The sequence below is a fragment of the Oryctolagus cuniculus genome, chromosome 8 (genome assembly GCF_964237555.1).
Source record: "Oryctolagus cuniculus chromosome 8, mOryCun1.1, whole genome shotgun sequence".
NCBI classification, from domain to species: domain Eukaryota; kingdom Metazoa; phylum Chordata; class Mammalia; order Lagomorpha; family Leporidae; genus Oryctolagus; species Oryctolagus cuniculus.
Genome location: NC_091439.1, coordinates 92,001,737 through 92,023,040, shown reverse-complemented (window position 1 = coordinate 92,023,040; position 21,304 = coordinate 92,001,737). Strand labels below are relative to the sequence as shown.

The 21,304-nt window shown below is 40.1% G+C and overlaps 1 protein-coding gene across 2 annotated transcripts in view; it reads right to left on the bottom strand.

Annotated features, from left to right (window-relative positions):
- RASSF6 (Ras association domain family member 6) overlaps window positions 1-20,631 on the bottom strand; it is a 51,158-nt gene extending 30,527 nt beyond the window's left edge. The window contains exons 1-2 of one of the 2 annotated variants that reach the window (XM_051820216.2): window positions 19,879-20,631; window positions 9,017-9,115 (exon numbers count right to left, since the gene is read on the bottom strand). Coding sequence is in view for 1 of the 2 variants with exons in the window: in XM_008267756.4 (XP_008265978.2) it covers window positions 9,017-9,081 (65 nt within the window). In the remaining variant the exon portion in view is untranslated. The remainder of the gene's footprint in view (window positions 1-9,016; window positions 9,116-19,878) is intronic. The other variant, XM_008267756.4, reaches the window with a different exon arrangement.
- Between the last annotated feature and the right edge of the window lie 673 nt (window positions 20,632-21,304).

Below are 21,304 nucleotides of genomic sequence, written 5' to 3'. Positions count from 1 at the left end.
GAGTGGGGGGAGGCGGCTTTCATTTGTGTAGCTAACACTTACAAGAATTCAAGTAAATTTTATACATGTGACTTGATCAGCCCTTGCCATGACTGTTGATGAACAACTTAATACGTTATCCCTCTTAGTATTTTTGTTTGTTCTACTTAATACTTTTGGTTGAATACTGTAACCAATACACAGTTATTCTTAAGTGTTGAAACTTAACTGAAAAGTGATCGCTGTTAAATATAAGAGTGGGAATAAGAGAGGGAAGAGATGTACAATTTGGGACATGCTCAAGCTGACTTGCCCCAAACAGTACAGTTAGAAACATACCAGGGGATTCCAATTCAATCCCATCAAGGTGGCATGTACCAATGCCATCTCACTAGTCCAAGTGATCAATTTCTGTTCACAATTGATCATAATGATAGGACTAAGAGCCAAAGGGAGCACATAAACAAGACTAGTGTCAGCAAATACTAGCTGATAGAATAAAAAAGGGAGAGAACAATCCATCATGGGAAGCGAGATACACAGCAGACCCATAGAATGGCAGATGTCCTAAACAGCACTCTGGCCTCAGAATCAGCCCTTAAGGCATGCGGATCCAGCTGAAAAGCCCATGAGAGTATTTCAGGCATGGAAAGCCAAGACACTCTGGCAAAAAAAAAAAAAAAAAAAAAAAAAATTGACCTAAATGAAAGATCTCCGTGAGTGAGATCCCAGTGGAAAGAACAGGTCATCAAAGAAGGAGGTACCTTTCTCTGAAGGGAGGAGAGAACTTCCACTTTGATTACGACCTTGTCTAAATATGATCAGAGTCGGTGAACTCAAAAGGCTTCCATAGCCTTGGCAACTCATGACAAGAGCCTAGGGTGATTCTGATGCCATAAACAAGAGTGTCAATTTGTTAAGTCAACAACAGGAGTCACTGTGCACTTACTCCTCATGTAGGATCTCTGTCCTTAATGTGCCGTACATTGTGATTCAATGCTATAACTAGTACTCAAACAGTATTTTTCACTTTGTGTTTCTATGTGGGTGCAAACTGTTGAAACCTTTACTTAATATATGTTAAACTGATCTTCTGTATATAAAGATAATTGAAAATGAATCTTGATGTGAATGGAAGGGGAGAGAGAGCAGGAAAGGGGAGGGTTGCGGGTGGAAGGAAAGTTATGGGAAGTTATGGGGGGAAGCCATTGTAATCCATAAGCTGTACTTTGGAAATTTATATTCATTAAATAAAAGTTAAAAAAAAGAATTCAAGTAAATTTTATACATGTAATATATTTCTGGAGTAAACAGACTTTCCATGGAAGCAGTTTCAGTGTATGTTAGAACAATCTGGTTTTTAAACTCACTAAATGATAATAGGTAACAGTGGAGGAGATGAATTTTACTTGGAATAACAGGCCAGTCATACTGATATGCTCAATGACTATTAGCACTAAGTTCTTTTTTTTTTTAACTTTTATTTAATCACTATAAATTTCCAAAGTACAGCTTATGGATTACAATGGCTTCCCCCCACCCAAGGACTTCATCCCACCCGCAACCCTCCCCTTTCCCACTCCCTCGCCCCTTCCATTCACATCATGATTCATTTTCTATTCTCTTTATATACAGATCAGTTTAGCATACATTAAGTAAAGATTTCAACAGTTTGCTCCCACATAGAAATATAAAGTGTAAAATACTGTTTGAGTACTAGTTATAGCATTAAATCACAATGTATAGCACACTAAGGACAGAGATCCTACATGAGGAGTAAGTGCACAGTGACTCCTGTTGTTGACTTAACAAATTGACACTCTTGTTTATGGCCTCAGTAATCACCCTAGGCTCTTGTCATGAACTGCCAAGGCTATGGAAACCCCCTGAGTTCACCGAGCACTAAGTTCTTATTGAAAAATATCAGCTATATGGGGCCGGCGCCATGGCTCACTTGGTTAATCCTCTGCCTTCGGTGCTGGCATCCCATATGGGCACTGGGTTCTAGTCCCGTTGCTGCTCTTCCAGTCCAGCTCTCTGCTGTGGCCCGGGAGGGCAGTGGAGGATGGCCCAAGTGCTTGGGTCCCTGCACCTGCATGGGAGACCAGGAGGAGGCATCTGGCTCCTGGCTTCAGATCAGCGCAGTGCCGGCCATAGCGGCCATTTGGGGAGTGAACCAACGGAAGGAAGACTTTTCTCTCTGTCTCTCTCTCTGTCTATAATTCTACCTGTCAAATAAATTAAAAAAGAAAGAAAGAAAAATATCAGCTATACATAAAGCTGAAGAAATGTCCTTTTTCACATATGTGGGGGACATTATTGTGACACAGTAAAAGATGTGTTACCCGCTTTCTTGAATTCAATTTTCTTGTGTGTTCCCTGCATTATCAACCATGAGTACTGTGAGTTTTTACAAAGAATCCCAATGTGGAAAAAAAAAAGTCTAACTTTTAAAGGAGATAGCTCTAAACATGTTTCAAACCATTTGCCTCTGGTTGATTTTAAAATCCTGACTCCTTGTAGAAATACTCCAGAAAGGGCTCCTTTATCCTTAGCTGAAGACAGAAATTCAACTGCCTTCAGGGCAGTGGTGTCCTCCTTTGTCTGGCACCTCCTTCAGAACTAGCAAGGGCACGTGGTGTCTGCACCTGTGCCTCTGATCAGAGAGGACCCTGGTCAGAGAACCTGGGCAAACGTTGCCCTCTGTCTGTCCTAGCCAGGCAGGAGGCAGCCTCTGGAACACTGGTTCTTTGTGTTTTTATTTCTGCTTAGACATGCAGGTGGCCGCCTCCTCTGTTAAAGCAGAGGGTGCTGGCCAATATGCTTGGAAAAAGAAAGTGCTCGGAATAATGCACTTTCTGCAAAAATTTATGACATCAGGCTAATTAAGCTTGTTTACTGCAGGCAGGAATGCACACGTGCCTTTGGGCTGCTGTTGGAGGTGGCACAGCCTACAAGGGTTGATATTAGAAAAAGTCCAACAGAGTGAAATATGATCTGCATTCTAAACTGGATTTGAACTTCTTTTTGTTTTTTAAATATAGGGCTGGCACTTCACTTACCTCAAAGTGCCCTGTTTTTATCCTACTACCCGAGAAGAAAGTACTGTGAAAGCAACCATAAGAAACCCCCTTTAAAAAAACAAAACAAAACAAACCTCAGCTCCCTTAGATTATTTGCCATGTAAAGCAGTAGAATGGTGATGACCTCAGGCAAGAAAGTAGCAGCAAGAACCTTAGTCATTGGAGCATGAAGCTCACCTGTGCCAACACCCTTCAACAAGGAAATTTCTAAGCTAAGAATTCTCACTCTGCACTAAGACACAAATGTTACGCTGCCAGTGGTGAGTGGGAACCCGAGTGATCCTGTGTCTCCAGCTGTATAGAACATAATTTGTATACCATCATTTTGATATTATGCAGTTACTAATATTTGTTTTATGGTCTACAACATCTATTTTGGTAAATGTTCTAAGGATACTTCAGAGTGGTAGTTTCACCTGTATATTCTTGCAGATTTTCTTCCTACTCATTTTGCCATTTGCTCAATAAAAAAGTACTGGGATATCAGATGAAAAAAAAAGTAGTAGGACCTTTTATTTTATTGAATATTTCTAACTCTTATGAAATTTACTGAAAGCAAATTTTCAGTTAGGCAAATTCTATTTTACTATTTGTTTTCATGTATTTCTATATAGAAAAAGAAAAGTTCCCCAAGAAGTTGGTAATTTCTGTCTTGTTTACCAACAGGGCAAGTATATAGACAGGGAACTGAAAAACAGTTTGTTAAGCAAATAAATGAGTGGGGGGTGTTTGCTGGAGAGGTGTACATTGGCTATCACAGTTGCCCAGTGGTAATTTCTGGTTACAAATTTGCAGTGATTTGTTCTGGCTCCAGGAGTTTTCTTTATGTCAGGAAGCCAGAAGTTCCTGATCCTTTCCTCTTTGAGCCATGGTTCAGTATGGGTTAGAATCACCAGACTGGCTATGGGGTGGAGCCAAGGGCCTATACTGTTAAGGAGCAACTGATCTGGAAGCAGGGGGCTCCTGGGCCACATTTTGAAAAACGCTCTCTTTGAGTCTAGTATTTGTGTGATACATTTCTACAATATTTAATCTTGACATTTGGAGCCTCAGTGAACATAGGGATTGTAGGGCTTGAAGGGGCTCTGGGTTACAGAAGATGAAATACAGGTTCTGCATTCTGCCAGTTCAAAATATGACAGAAAATAAGAGTCACTGGACTCTCACACCCTTCTCTGGAAATATCCTCCAAAACCTGTGTGAGTTTGTTGCAACGTATTTTGCTGCAAATAGTAAGACCCACATAAGTTCTCAAAAATAGTTGGTTTCTCTTCTTTTGCTAATTACTGGAAAGTATTGATTAAAAATATTTTCAGTATAGAGTGCTGACTTGAAAGCTATTTTGTAGGAAGGACAGATACATTTTGGTTGAGGGCTGTTCAAACTAGTTATTCAGGCACTGCTTTCATGATTTTGGTAAATTTAAAGAATCAGGTCCCTCATATGTGAAAGCTAAAATATAGTGAGTTTGCACATAGAATACTGATTCCTAGAGGCTGGAATGGAAAAGGAGAGGAGTGAGAAAGGGAGTTTGGAAAATGGGTGCTAAAACAGATTGAGATAGAAGGAATAATTTTGAGTGTTCCATCCATAGATTCCCCCAACTGTGTGGAGGATCACAGTTCACAAGACACATTTTTTAACTTTATGAAAAACTAGAAGAGAGGAGCGCAAAAGCTCCCAAACTTAGAGTAAGAATAAGTAGATGGAAGTGTTGATTGCCTTGCTTTGACTTCTGCACACTGTAAAAGTATATTAAAACATCACACTGTATCCCATAAATGTGTACAACTAGTACATATGAAAAATAAAAAAATTGTGCTACTACTAATCGTTCTAGTAGATATTACTGAAGAGAAAGTTTTGGGTTACTCAAAATTACCATCTTCTGTCAATATTTTTCTAATTGACTCCTTTTTAAAGTATATTTTTATTTGTGCTGAGAAAAATCAAAGATTGCATGAGTTGGTTTTATTTTTCATGAATGTTCAAATAAAAAATGGTCATCTATGTTTCACTTAAAATCATCCTCTCAAATTCAAAGGATGCAAAAGATGCGTAAGTCCTGCATGAAACAAGAAAGGCCAGATGGGAAGTGAACCCATGGTACATTTTAAGAAAAATGATTTTTAACAGTAACAGTACATTAACTTGTACACTTTAACTCAGTAATTGTGTTTCTGTAAACTAGCCTTGTGAATTCAAAAAACTGAAGCCATTCTGACAACCAAACTTCAGGGATTACGGTGTCTTTATTATCACTGAATGGAACAACATTATTAAAATCATACTGTGAAGATATTTTAAAGGCTCAAGGAATTATTTGTAACGCAATGACAATTGTATAAAAGAGGATAACAGTGGGAGCACAGGTAAGTAAAATGACATCCTTAGAAAGAAGGGAAGATGTCAAAATTAAACTGTCTTTCCTTTTTTGCTGAGTGGTAGGCATGGATACATTTTACTCTAACATTTCTATGTTTAGTTTTCCCTGCTTTTATATTAATCTATGTGTGTGAAATAATAATTACAATTATAATTGTAACTGTAATTATTAAAAATACTTATACTTTTATAATTGGAAAGTAAATATTTTTAAACCAAATTATGTAAGTAATTAAAGAGGACCAACTAAAATCTAACTGAGGCTCTGGGGGGATTTTGTGGGAAAAGTGAGACTGGGAAACTGAAATATTACAGAGAAAGCAACAAGGTGGCCTGGTGACTGTCAGCATGTGGGAGAGATGTCTACTTCCATGAAGAGGCAGCCATGTTATTGCACAAATGAGCAGAAGAGGGGAAGGTGGTGATCCAGGATGAGATGTTACAGCTCTGTTGCCAAAGCTACAAATGAGAGGCATTTAAAGCCATTTGGAACAGAATCAGTGGATCTATGATGATGGAAAATGAGGCACACATTTGCCTAACGGTTAACATGCTGGTTAGGATGCTTGCATCCCACACTGGAGTGCATGGGTTTGATGCCTGGCTCCAGCTCCTGACTGCAGCTTTCTGTTAATGCAGCAGGTGATGGCTTAAGTAGTTGGGTCCCTGCCACCCACATAGGAGACCCAGACTGAATTCTTGGCTCCTGGCTTCAGTCAACACAGTTCCAGCTGTTGCAGACATTTGGGGAGGGAAACAGTCGATGGGAGTGTACTCTCTCTTGTTCTCTGCCTCTCAGAACAAATAAATAAGTAATGGATAAAAAATAAACATGAAGTTATCCTAGCAAAATTGGAGATTCAAGGGATTTGGGGAACCTAGGGAACAAAGAAAAACCATGGCATACAAATGACCAGTATTAGCAAGATGAGAAAGACCCCCAAGAGCAGACAAGAGTCAGGGAGGGTGTGGGGGCTTCTCTATCATATTTGTCAATGTTTTTTAGGAAAGAAACATTCTAACTGATGGAATTGCCAGTGAATGCAATGGATTCCAGAGGGCTATGGATGCTTTCAGGGGATGCCTGGTGACTATAGAGAGTGGACTGTAAGCTGATCTCAAGGGAAGGTTAAAAGAACTGAATGCACAAAGCCATGTCATCCCCAGGAATCACAGTTGGAATAGGATGAGGAAAACAGGTGGTAAACTCACACTGAGAGGTGGCCCTGGGAGTGGTATGGCAATGTCTCGGCAACGTGAGATGGGCATCTTGATTTCATGCACTGAACCGACTCAAGAAAAGTTGAGGAACAGGAAAATCAGTACACAGGTTGGCACATCCTCCTCTAACCCTGTGTACTGTTTCTTCTCTGAACTTTGCTACTAGTGTGGTAAGTCTGTTTTCCTGGTTGGTTCAATTTACACTCGCATAAGGCATATGGGCAAAAAGAAATACTGACGTAGTCTCTTTGGAGACATTGTATTCCTTCCATAACCTCTTTGGGAGGAGGCAAATAAGATAAGTGATTATCTTTTAACTGTCTCCAGCACCCTTCCAGCTGTCTATTTTGGCTTTTATGTGGATAGTATCTCCTTTGGCTTTCATTAACTGTCACCTGTGTAACTTGGTGATGTTATTCAATCTGCAATGTAACACATTCAGGACTGAATCCACCATCTTACATCAAAAATTTGTTGTTTTTTTTTTCTGTAATTTTATAGCTTCAGAAATCTTAATCACACTCTTACAGAAAAATATTTTTAATTATCCTGATTATTCTTTTTTTTTCACTCCCTATGTAACCCTTCAGGAAATCCTATTGTCTCTCCCTTCAAAATATGTCCAAAATCTGGGGGCAGGTATTTTGTCTAGTGTTAAGACTCCAGTTGGGTTGTCCACACCTGGTGTCAGTTTCTGGTTTCCATTGCCAGCTCGGGCTCCCACTTCCAGCTGCCTGCTAATGTGTACCTTGGGAGGCAACAGGCGATAGATCAAACAATTAGGTTCCTGCCACTTACATGGGAAACTTAGATTAACTTCATGGCTCCTGGCTTTGGCCTGGTGCAGTCCCAATCATTGTGGGCATTCGCAAAGTTAATCACTAGATGGGAGGTCTCTCTCTCTCTCTCATAACCAAAATATATGTTGAGTCTGGCCATTTTTCTTTCCTACATTCACTGCTGCTGCCTTAGTCCAAGCCACTACTATTTCTATCTTCAACTATCAGTCCCTTCATCGTTTTTCTGCTTCCATTTTTATCCCCTCTTCAATCTTTTCTTAACAGACTGACATTGTCACCTATGTGCCCAATATCCATCCATGGCTTCTTGTCTTATTTAGTGTGACAGACCAGTCTCTTAGTGATACATGTCCTGGTCCCATTGTGGTCTCTCACCTCACCTTTCCCTACTGTCTATCTGTCTTTAATTACCCAACACTGGCCTCCTCAACCACTGCAGCTATGTACCTGGGTCTGGACAATGGGCTTGCTGTTCTGTTTGCCTGGACCATTCGCAACCAGACACCTGCAGGACTTGCTGGTTCATTTTTTTCAAGCTTGTCCTCCAATGCTTCCTCTTTACCCAGACCTTCTCTGGCTACTGAAAATAAAACCTATCTTGAATTGGATTCCTTCTCTTGACTTCCAGTACTCATTATTCACTTTCCTCCTTTATTTTTATACTTCATACCCTTCAGCATTTATTTTGCATAGTGAGTCTATCCTCCATTTAGGATATAGCCCCAAGACCAAGAGGTTTTTTTTTCTTCTCATTGGTGGATGCTCAGGATCCATCAGAGAACCTGTCCATAGTGAACAGCTAGTAAGCATTTGAGGAATGCATGAATATAGCTTCCACATTTCACTTCATGTCTTCTTCCCACCTCTTATACTTCATCCTTATCCTCCAACTGTGGCTTTAATTCCATCCATGACCATATTTGTTCCCTCTAGTTTTCCAGTTCTCAACCCTACATCACCTACATTCACTTCTCTCTACCGTTTACTTGCTTTTATTTCTCATTCTCTGAATATCTTGGGTCCTGTGTCATGACCACTTGGTTTTTCATCATTTTACCTTCCCCTTTCTCAGCCTCTGCTCTCATACAACCAGGTTTTGTTATTATCTTTACTCTTAGTTTTTAGTCCCCGCCTCTATTATTTCTAAAGCAAAGTAGGGTGCTATTTGCTGTATATAAGAAAACACATGTGGATGTTTGCTATATATTGGCTAAGAGGGAGTCAGTAAAAATAAAGTGTGCTATGAGGCACAAGAAAAAACACTGTTTTTTTTTGCCCCTGGGTTGAATCTTTGATTGAGGAGGTAACTTTGATCCTTCACTGAAAGTGGTTCTTCAGTATTGTTCTAAGTACTAAAATAGAGATGTAGCTCTCTATCAAATTAAGCTCCAATAATGAGATAGGAGTGGTTGTTCCATGAGAGCATATGGGTTAGGATACTTTAGCGACATGTTTTTTCAACTTCTCATGCAGTATATTTTACAGTGTGTTTAGAAAACTTTGAAATGACTGATGAGGGATAGTAAACAATGTTAAGTGTGTGGTTACCTGGTTATGAATGTCCTGTCATTGATGAAGATCCAAGAAGGGTACTGGTGAGCCAGCATGGTCATCTTTCCTCTCTTCTTGAGATGGTCCGATGATGCCCTAAACATCAGAATGATATGAATGATTTATTTCTGTGATGCACTCATGCATTAGTTTCTGATTTAAATGGAATATTTTGTTATGTCTCCAGTGCATAAGAATATTTTGGGGAGTTTTAAATAAAATTTCACATGTGAACAAAAAAGAGAAATGTACATCTTATCCTTGAAAAACTACAGAAATAGAGGTTCAAGGTAAGGAAGGACCAGGCAGTTTATTAAGTCTGTTTCAGACATATATCTAGAAAGCATTTTCTTCTGTATGATTCTGTGCAAGAAATAGTATTTTTTCTATTGCAACAACTCAACCCAAACTGGCTGAACCCTGTCCCAGTCAGACCAACACAACTGCTGGCTTCCAGGCAGGTAAAATCAAGTTCTGACTTGAAGGTTGATTAAGCATAATATAATAACCTCCAGTCTCCTTCAGGCTCTGGAAACTGTGGTCAGACCAGAATAATCCCTTCCTTTATGAGTTCATTTAGATGGCATTAGGGCATGACCAAAAATTTAACATATATTTTCTGGTTGTTCCATTTTGCATGAATTGCATGTTTAGTTGCCATTGTTTGAAGCATATAGAATCAGGGATTACAGACAGAATAAAAAAGGTGGTAGTGGGGAGGGAGGTGTTGCAGGTAAAGCCACTGCCTGCAAAGCTAGCAACCTATATGGGCACCAGTTCATGTCCTGGCAGCTGCATTTCCAATCCAGCTCCCTGCTAATGACCTGGTAAAAGCAGCTAATGACTGAGTACTTGGGACCCTGCCATCCATTGGGAGACCCAGGTGAAGCTCCTGGCTTCTGGCTTCAGCCTGGCCTAGCTCTAGTCATTGTAGCACTTGGGGAGTGAACAAGAGGATGGAAGATTCTCTCTCTCTCTCCTTCTCTCTGTGTAACCCTGATTTTCAAATAAACAAAAAAATCATTTTTAAAAAAAAAAAAAGGTGGAATGGAGAGAAATGCAGTTTTTTAAAGAAATTATTTATATAAAAGGAACACATTTCAAATATACAATTTTTAGAGCATAGTGATATTTCCCACTGTACCCTTTCTCTTTTCTCTGTTCTCACCCTCCATCCTCCTCTTATTTTTATTTTAATTTTTGCAGTGATATGCTTTCAATTTATTTTATAATCACAAGCTTAACCATCCACTAGATGAAGACTTCAACAAGTAGTCAGCAGAAAACCACTGTTCCTCAGAAGTATAGACAAAGGCTATAAACAATAATCAAATCTCCAAACGTCAGCACCGGCACTGTGACATAGTGGGTAGAGCCACCAACTGAGTCAGCCTGCAGCATCCCTTGTGGGCACCAGTGAGTCCGGGTGTTCTACTTCCGTTCTAGCTCCCTGCTGGTGCACCTGGGAAAGCAGAGGAAAATGACCCAAGTATTGGGGCCTCTGCACCCATGTGGGAAATCTGGGGAAAGCTCCTGGCTCCTGGCTTTTGCCTGACCCAGCCCTGGCTGTTGCGGACATTTGTGGAGTGAACCAGAGGATGGAAGATATTTTTATCCTTCCTCCTTTCTCTTTGTAATGTTGCCTTTCAAATGAATAAAATAAATCTTTTAAAAATGTCAATGCATCAATTTCACTCATATACATTACATTTTTTGTTACTCTGCATATTAGTACCCCAAATCAGGGGAAACATATTTGTCTTTTTTGGGACTGGCTTATTTCACTAAGCAATGCGATTTTCTTTAAAAAAGACAGAGAAAAAGAAAACAAAGGAAAAGAAAAGGTGAGGGAGGGTATTTCTTCTTTCTCTTTTCAAACTAGGCTTCATGGGTTAGGATGAGTGAAAGACATTTTATATCCTAATTCTCCAGAATACAGGGAAGTGGATGGGAGGAAGAGGGCAAGAAAAGAAAGTTACTCTGCCATTCTCATAAAATTCTTTTTTGTTGTTGTTGTTTTCCAACAAAAAAGCAAGGCTTTATTTATGACTTTGCAAGCATGGGTGACCAGTAGGTAGGTATCCATAAAATTCTTGATGTATCATATTGCTGTAAGAAATATGCTTTCTTTTAACTCCATTTTTCCATGAACTTTTTGAAGTTCCCTCCTAGTCACTTTGTTAATCTCACCAGGCACCTGTATTAGTCCCTAAGCTAAATGCTGGACTGGGGTATCCATTTATATTTTTAGCCCACTGACCATCATGTCCCTTTGTTGTTTACAAACATTCCTTGGATCTTATTTTTAGTAAATACAAACTAAGACCCTTAACCTGACATTCAGGTTTTCTGCAATTCCACTCAAACCTACCTTTCTAAACTAAGGTTAATGCTGGTCTTCAGTGACAGTCTTGGAAGTTCCATACCATGGAGTCTTTTCTTTGCAAGTCCCTAGCATGCAAGGACTCCCATCACTGTAGGTCTGGATTTCTGCTTCTTTCTAGTTTCCACTTAGTTGCAACCTCTGTAAGTCGCCCATAACCTTCTTCATCTACACTGCTGTGATTCTTCCTGCTTTGTATTGCCATTGTTCATTTATGCCTTATTTCCTTTGCTGATGTTATCCCTTGCTCAAAGAATGATAGCCCTCAAGTTGGGGATGTCATCCTTTTTGGTGAAACATTGTTGGCAGGGTCATCCTCTTTTGTGGCATGTCTTGGACAATGCACAGATTCACATCAGAAAGAACAGGTGTTACTCAGTCCAGTGAAGCAGTGCCAGGGGTTAGAAACCTGTTGGGCCTTTAGGTTGCCCTGGGACAGATACAGCAGGAGCTCCATGAGCCCCCTGCCAAATTCATGTGTTAAAATCCTATCCCCAGTGCAATAGTGTTAGGAGGTGAAGACTTCAGGAGGTGATTAGCACATGAGTATGGAGCCCTCTCAAATGATATTGGTGCTCTCAAATGGGATTAGACATCCCAAGAGCTGCCTTACCCCTTCCAGCAGGTGAGAAAATAGCCAGAAGTTTCTATGAACCAGAAAGCAGGCCCTCGCTGAGCCAGAGGATATTACTGAAGTGAAAAGAACCACCAATAGGAACTTTGAACACAAGGTGAAAACTGGCAGTGATGGGCTGAAGAGTCACTACCGTGGCTTTCCGGTCAGTTCTCTCTCTGTTTGTATTTATAAAAGCCACAAAAACATAATTAAAAAGATTAAATAATCACTAAGTAACTACATGTCTGACTTGTGATCTATATTGCAGTAAATCACAGCCAGCTTCAGATTTCAGATGTGATGAAAGTATTTCCGGTGCTTTTATGGTATTCTCTGAACTTCAGCAGGACAGTGGAATGGGATTTAATGAAAGAAAGTGAAAACAGAATGAAATGTCTGTTCATAGTCAGTGCATTGTAATTGAATAGAAAAGAATAGTGACCATGTCAGAGCTAAAAATGGTTAGATAAAATATTCAAATGGTTTAAATACACGAAAGGTAAAAATACAGCTTGGTAAAAATCTCATTGCTGTTAATTGTAAAGTGAGGCACAGAACTATGAATTCACACAGTTTCTCCTCCTCTGTTTACCATTCCTATTCATCATGCTTCACAGCAAACTGAAACCTGGTGGGTCTCTTGTTAGAGTCTTCTAGATTATATGAACTTGGTGAATTTGAGGGTCTGACCTAGTTTTCGTAAAGCCTTATGGGTAAGATGACAGAGAGGTCATGAATGGCAGAGGTGGAGAAGACTAATGAAGAAAGAAAATTGGAAGTCTGGAGGCCTTGAGGTCTCACTGCTCACAGCTATTTGGTAGAACTATTCCTAAAAGGAAGATGGTTGACGCAAATCTATAACACTTCACTGAGAGGGTAGATGATATTGTTCCTTCTAAGGCCTGGGGCCAGAGCTCGCTGATGTACATTGTGTATGAAATAAGGTCACTTACTTAAGTTTGGCTATTTAGCCTGCTCTATGGCCCGGGAATGAAAGACAGAGACTTAGTTCAGCAATCAAGTCCTGGAGAAATAAATTGCACTAGGAAGTACCAGCAGGTTTGGGATGAACAGGAATGGGAGACGCTCAGGAAGGCAGAATGAAGCTGAGCTAGCCAAGGGCATCTGGGACCTGAGGAGGCAGCATCAGGCAGCACCAGGGTCTGGGCAAAGCCCAGGAAGAGCTGAGGCATGTGTGGTTCACCTGCCCGGCTCTGTGTTCCCACCTGGGTGTGGTCTTGCCTGGGCTTGTCGGTTACCTTCTGACCAAAATGAGCCCACATGAAGCAAATGAGTCAGTCATTTAAAGTACCTTCCTGTGCCCAACCATGGATGTATTAAACGGTTACTTATTTAAAATGGAAAATTTGTTTCATTGACTATCCAATAAACATTTCCTGAGTTCCTGCTCTGTGCTTTCTATGGTGCTGGTGGAAGTGTAGCCTATATCTGTATCTATAGCCCCTTATTTCTGAAGTCACTGGGTGCATGAAGTGCCACAATGGTCATGACTTTATGAAGAACTAAATGTGTGTGTGGGTGTGTGTGTGCCTGTGCACTAACATCCATATTTTCTCCAGCCAAAGTGAATTTCTCTTGTGTCTTAACTTTCACAGCAAATTATCTGCAGCTATCTGATTAATCACTACTTTCTTTCTCTAATCTTATTATATTATTGAATACTAGACCCTTTAGAATGGAATTATCACTATTTCACTGTTATGTCTTCTAGACTGAGAAAATACAGGGGATCTTTGAGTTAATGGGGAATGTGTCTTATGACAAGAAATGTATGGATTTAAAAAGTTTTTTTGCACCAAAATAAATTTGTATTTTGTGTCCATTTGTACAGGAATTTTAATTTTTAAAATGTATTTATTTTCCCTTTTTATTTGAAAGGTAGAAAGGGATAGAAAGACAGAGACACACAGAGGAAGATCGTATATAGACTGGTTAACTTTCCAAATACCCACAAGAGGTAGGGCTGGGCCAGGCCAAAGCCAGAAGCACAGAACTCAATCCAAGCCTCTTATCTGGGTTTCAGGGACCCAAATACTTAAGCCATCGACTGCTGCCTCTCAGGAAGTGCATTAGCAGTAAACTGGAATCAGAGACAGAACTGGGACTTGAACCCCAGGATTCTGATAAGAGATGTGTGTGTGCCAAATGCCATCTTAACTGCTGTGCCAAATGCCCATTCTTTCATGAATATTTTGAAGTACCTTTTTATATTCAGGTATTTAGATGAGACATATAAAATACTGAATCTATTCAGTAAACAGGAGTGTAGATTAAAATATTAATAAGGATGTATGTTAAAATATTAATAGGGAAATTAGGAGTTGTGAGAACATAAATGATAATTATTTTCTTTCTGATTGCATGTGTAATTTCTAATTCATATACCAGGAGCATATCTGACATAAAATACACACACACACACACGAAATAACAGTTACTTAAAAAAACAACAGAAAGTATCACATTACAATAACAACTGTTTATTTTAATTATAAGGTAAGGTTAAATTAAGGGCTGTAAATTCTAAAATTTAAAAAATTTTTTTAACTTAAAATTAAAAAAATAGTGTTTTACCCTCAAAAAGTAACAAAGCTACAAATAACTGTTCAGCTCCAAAATAAAGTTGTTCTCTCAGTTCTGACCTAGAAACTTGGGGTAGAGAAAAAACTTGGAATAGAGAAGATCAGAGCCATATGCAATTACATCACTCCAAAGAAATGAGAAAGTATCCATAACAAATTTAACCAAGGAGGTAAACAATCTCTACAATGCAAATTACAAAACATAAAAGAAAGAAAGGAAGACACCAAAAAATGAAAACTCTTCCATGTTTGTGGATTGGAATATTAATATCATCAAAATGTCATAGGGTAGGACTGCAATATACAGAATCAATGCAATCCCAGTCAATATACCATGACATTCGTTTCAGATCTAGAAAAAACTATGTTAAAATGGAAACACGAGAACACCAATAGCTAAGGCAATCTTAACACAAGCAAAGCTGGAGGCATCACAATACCACATTTCAAGATATACTACAGGGAAATTATCATCAAAACAGCCTGGTATTGGCACAAAATTAGACATGTCACCCATGGAACAGAATAGAAACCCCAGAAACCCATCCACACATCTAAAACCAAGTCTTTGACAAAGGAGCTAAAGTCAATACTGGAGAATGGATAGTCTTTAACAAATAATGCTGGGAAAATTGGTTCTTAACATGCAGAAGTATGAAACAAGATGCCTACCTTACACCTTATACAAAAATCAACTCAAAATGGATCAAAGATTGAAATCTATGACCTGATAATATCAAATTACTAGAGGAGAACATTGGGTAAACTCTGCAAAATATTGACATAGACAAAGACTTCTTAGAAAAGGCCAGAGAAGTATAGGCAATAAAAACAAACCATAGACAAATGGGATTACATCAAACTAATAAAATATTCATAAAAATATTCACTGAAAAGGAAACACTTAAGGAAGTGATGTGACAATGACAGAATGGAGACAATTTTTGCAAACTATTAAACTGATAAAGGATTAATATCCAGAATCTATAAGGAGCTCAGGGAACTCAACAACAACATAAAAAGCAATGCAGTTAAGAAATGGGCAAAGGATTTAAACAGGTATTTCTTTTTTTCATTTGACAGGCAGAGTTAAACAGTGAGAGAGAGACAGAGAGAAAGGTCTTCCTTCCGTTGGTTCACTCCCCAAATGGCCGCTACAGCTGGTGCACTGCGCCGATCTGAGACCAGGAACCAGGTGCTTCCTCCTGGTCTACCACGCCGGTGCAGGGGCCCAAGCACTTGGGCCATCCTCCACTGCCTTCCCAGGCCACAGCAGAGAGCTGGACTGAAAGAGGAGCAACCAGGACTAGAACTCGGCACCCATATGGGATGCTGGTGCTTCAGGCAGAGGATTAACCAAGTGAGCCATGGTGCCGGCCCCTTAAGTGGGTATTTTTCAAAATTTTTCAATTTTTGAAATTGAAATGGCCAACAAATGAAAAGATGCTCAGGATCACTAGCCATCAGGGAAATGCAAATCAAAACCACAATGAGGTTTCACCTCAGCCCAGTTAGAATGGCTCTCCTCCAGAAATCCAAAAACAATAAACGCTGGTGAGGATGTAAGGAAAGATGTATCCCAGTCCATTGTTGGTGCAAATGTAAACTAGTACAGCCATTGTGGAAGATAGTGCAGTGATACCTCTGAGATCTGAAAATAAATCTACTATATGACTCAGCCATCCCATTCCTGGGAATTTACCTAAAGGAAATGAAATCAGCACATGAAAGAGTGATCTGTACCTCCATTTTTATTGCAGCTCAATTCACAATAGGTAAGAAATGGAATCAAGCCAGATGTCCATCAACTGATGACTGGATAAACAAAACATGGCATATCTACAATATGGAATACTACTCAGCTATAAATAAGAATGAAACCCTGTCTTTAGCAACAAAATGGATGCAACTGGAAACCATTATACTTAGTGAAATAAGCCAGTCCCAAAAAGACAAATTTCATATGTTTTTTCTGATCTGTAGTAACTAAGAGTACAAAAATGTAATATATATGAGTGAACTTGACATTTTGAGATTTGATTATTGTTTATAGCTCTTGTATCTACCATTGAGGAACAGTGTTTCGTCTTCTTGCTGTTTAGTGCATTCATTACTTAGAGGAGAGTTTATCTCATGATTATAAAATATACTGACAGTAAGTCATTGTAAAAATTAAAAGAAAGACTAAGAAAGGAAGGGAGAAGCAGGGTGGAAGTGTGGGTGAGAGGGAGGGAAGGGTGGGAAGTACTGCTATGCTCCTAAATCTGTATATATGAAATGCATGAAATGTATTCACCTTATATAAATAAGAAAAAATTTAAAAAGTGTTAGTAGCACTTTTCTGAGAAAGTTTATTCCAGAGGCAGAGAGACAGAAATAAACAGAAGGAAACTCTCACCAGCTAGTTCCATCTCCTAATACCGGCAAGAATCAGGGTGGGCCAGACAAAGCCAGGAGCTGGGGACTTAATCCAGGTCTCCCACATGGATGGCAGGAACCCATTTACTGGGTCAAAGCCACTGCCTCCTAGGGTCTGCATTAGTAGGAAGCTGCAGTCAGGAGCTGGAGCCAGGAATCGAACCCAGGCTTTCTGATGTGTGAGCATGCCATGGCTGTCAGTTCCAGTGGGATCTACCTTGTGATGCCAAATCTTTAATATTCTATTTGGTATCTCCATGGCACTGATGCCCTGCACTTTCTTCTGCCCAAAGTACCCTCAGGCAGGTGAGGACAAGAGGAGGAGAAGCAAGTTATAGAGGCCACTCAAGGACTTCAGGCACGTTGACCACTACATGGTCTTGGAGGGAGCTGATCAGCCTGCAGATGGCTTCTGAGCTTGCTCTGTGGTGGAATCCAAGGATTCTCTGCTCCCTCTGAGTTCTCAAAAGGAAATTTAAGGCTGATTTCACAGAGATCATGAGTCATTTCTCCTGTTTATATTTTGGCTGCAAAACTCTCTCTTCTGAGCACCATTTAAGGGGTTCTGAGCAATGATGTAATTTTCCTTCAACCATCTAAGCTCCTGTAGTAAGCTCCCTCGTGACTTAAAGAGGAGACATGCCCATATTCAACTACTACAAGTGGTGGCACTGGTTGCTTTGGTAACTGAAGTTGTTATAAAATTGATAAGACCACTATAATTTATAGATTTGGACACTACAGATAAATATATGCAACAGAACATATCAAAGAGTCCTTTTTCCAAGGATGTATTTTCAACTGGCCTGGAGCATTTAAAAAGATCTGAACTTTTATAAGCAGCCCATGTACCTTTAATAACCCTGAATTTCCCCTTTACACTACAATCAATGAACTTCTACAAATAAATGAACTGTTGGCATTAGATTTCTGCTTCAATTAAAAGTATAGATATTTTTATTTTAGTAAATTAAAACAAGGGTCAGGATGAACCTCTCAACTGCATGTTAAAAAATTATGTATGCATGTTACAATATTTTGAATATAATTGGAAGTTAGTTTTTCCTTAATCACTATTGGTTATCACTCTTTGATCAAAACATTTCATCATTTATCATAAAATGTTATATATAGTAGAAAAAGTAGAAAAATTATATCTATATTTCCAATTTCAAATATGATTAAATAGATTGATCTCAAATTGGAGTTGCTGTTCTTTATTTAGACATATGCCTTTCAAGAAACACAAAAACTAAACAACTTAGTATAAAGAGTTCTAATAATATATACCAGTATAAAAGTATATTTCCTCTTTTAAAAATGTGAAGTGCATACTGGTGCTCTAATTTATTTAATTTATTCAGTTGTTGGCTGAACTACACTGAAACACGACCAGGCTCCAGAAGACAGTGAAAAAGTAATGTTCGGTTAGGTTGGCTTTAGAATTTCATTCACAATTTTCCTTTCAATACCCTCTTACAAGTATACTGGAGAATTTCTACTTTGCAATTTGAAAAAATAATCCACTGACACAGTGACCATATAAAGTTAGGGTCAATCAAAAATCATTTAAGTGTTTTATATTAATAAAATCAAAAAGATAAAATGACATCAATAAAAATTGCTAGTCACAGCTACCACTTTTGTCCCCTCCTCTAAGTTAGCAATATCAGTAAATCCACCAGCAACATTAACACAAGTGCCTTTAATAACACCTCATAAAATATTGCCACTTCCAGGTCATTTAAGCTTAAAAGGTAAAGATTAACAAAACATAGGTGCCATTCTTTGGTGTTTGTTGTACATAAACATAAATGAATGGCAACATCATCTCAATACAAACAATTCAGTAGGTACTACAATATAAATACATGGATTATATGGTACACTCTGATTGAAGTTATTGAGAAGTAATCTTTCTGAAAAAAAAAATCAAATGCCATGGATCCCCAAATATAAAATTGTGTGCAACTCTTAGTATACATTTCTATTTTTCTTTCAAAAATAACAGATTAATATATATACAGGATTTTTTTCTAAAATAAGTGACTGAGTAGCAAATACATTTAAATTTGTCACCACACACTTTGTTGGAAAGGTGGCCAGAAACCAGGTACTTTCATTGTTGCTCAGAGAGGCGCTTTGCCTGCCTACCACCTGCTCATGTGTCCCGGATCCACTTTCTGGAACCCAGGTCAATGCCAGCACCCGCATAGTCTGGTCTCCTAGCTCAGCACCCTTCTTCATATGGCCCTGTTGGCAGAGCTGCTTATTAATGCCAGAAGGAGACACCCTGTGTAGAACACCTGCTGAATGAATAATTCCCACAGAGCCCTTCATGGCAGATCCTGGTGTGATGTCTGTTTCAAGATGACAAACTTTTGAGGCTCAGATAAGTGAAACAGATTGCAAAGGGGCAAACTAGGAAACAGCAAAGCCAGGATGACTCTCCTGCTTCAGAATTTGTATCCTTAACCCATGGAGTCTCATTTAGTCATTTACGGTCATTGTTTCATTTAGGTCTGAAATTGCGTTGGGAATCTTGAATTGTTTGGCGGTGACCTCCCTGTCCCTTTGTGAAAACAGATCAAGGTTTACCTGAACCCTCAGTGAAAAGGATCTGAATCCCAGGCTAAGGATTCCCAGGAGATTCTAAGGCTCAGGCCACCGGGAGAGCGGGGTGTAGTCCAAGAGCCTAGTTTGTCTACCAGGGCGAGCGCCAAGCGCACTTGCAGGTAAAGGGCTTCCTGACCTAAGGGAGTAGGACTGGCGCGGCCACAGTCAGGCCACTCCTGCTGCCCCCGGCTCCCTCCTTTCCTCACCCTCCCCACCGCCTTACCTTGAGCAGAATAGAGTGTTCTGAGAAAATCAGGAGGAAAAGTAGTGTCCGGGGTTCAGCCTGCTCTGAAACAAGCGCGCATTCATTCAACCTTGCAGCCTCTGATCCTGCTCTCTGATAACCTGCGCTCCACCTGACTCCAGGGGGGCGGTGCAGGGGTCCTCTTCCCCACCGCCGTGCTTCACACCGGGGCTCCACCCGCAGGTGCTGGGCTGCACTTGCTCTGCAGAGTGAGTTCCCGTGTTCAACCAGGAGCTCTGGCTGCAGGAAAGGCAGTACTCCGTACCTCCAGGGCCTGGGCTTCACCTGGGACCCACCTGTAGGCGAGGTCCGAGGCCAGAGGGGGCGGAGCCGCGGCGCGCCGCTCCTCTCTGAGCCCGCACCGGCTCGGCGCCCGCCCGCAGCGTCCGAGCAGCAGCGGTTAATTATTAGTCCTTTTGGCCTCTGCAGGGAAGTGTGAGGAACCTGAGCCCCTCCCTGCGCCTCAGTGCATGTTGGGAGTGTTTACTTTCTTTCTTAGGAGCAGCTGCTGGGTGCGCTCCTCAGCTCCCTGTTACAGGCTTCTTGGGCAGCGGACTGGCACCTGCTGAAGGCTGGAGCCAGGCAGTGGGACTGGCGCTCATCTCCATTCTCTGGTCCGTGGTCTATGAGCGATGACACCAGCGAGGACAGAATGCCCTTGTTCACAAGTCTTTCTTCTTCCAGGTCTCTTTCAGTTCAAAAAGTCTTGATTTTGTTTTCCTTGTTCTTTGCCATTCCGTTGTATGGCCAGCACCTTTCCACCCTGAGTGGTGTCACCTGACCCACGTGTGCAGCAGGCTAAACTCGCACACCCATGGGCCCCGCCTCCTATGGCACTGTGTTGTAGTGACTTTGGGGTACACCTCAAGTATCTGTGTATTTAATAAGCTCCACCAAAGAGACGGGTAGTCATCAACATTTGAAAGCATTTGTACTGAAAGACAACAGTGAAATAAGCAATCATTTAATCTTTATCTACTGAACTGAATGTGGGGACTTTGCTTTCTCTCAATAACTCTAATCATGAAAGGGCAGCAAAAAGACTTGGAGACTTAGATAACAGATGCTATCAAAATAAAAAGTGCTTTTATTCACACACACACATTTTAGTACCTTTGTAACTTGACCTATTTCCCTTGTAAAGCAACTCTTGATACTCTTGATATTCTTTTTAAATAGCAGATTAATGTACAAGCATAAACATTATGGCCCCCAAGACGGATTAAATATGATTCCCACAAAGAGTTCAGGAGGCAGAGTGATTTCCTGCTGTGCTTCACATCAGACTAACAGAGTGACCGATAGTTGCTCTAGGTTTGCAGGCTGCCTATTATATAAAGCTCTTTAAATAGGATTACATATGCTCAAAAGGTCAGGTAGTTTCCCTGTTTAGCCTGTGCTGTTT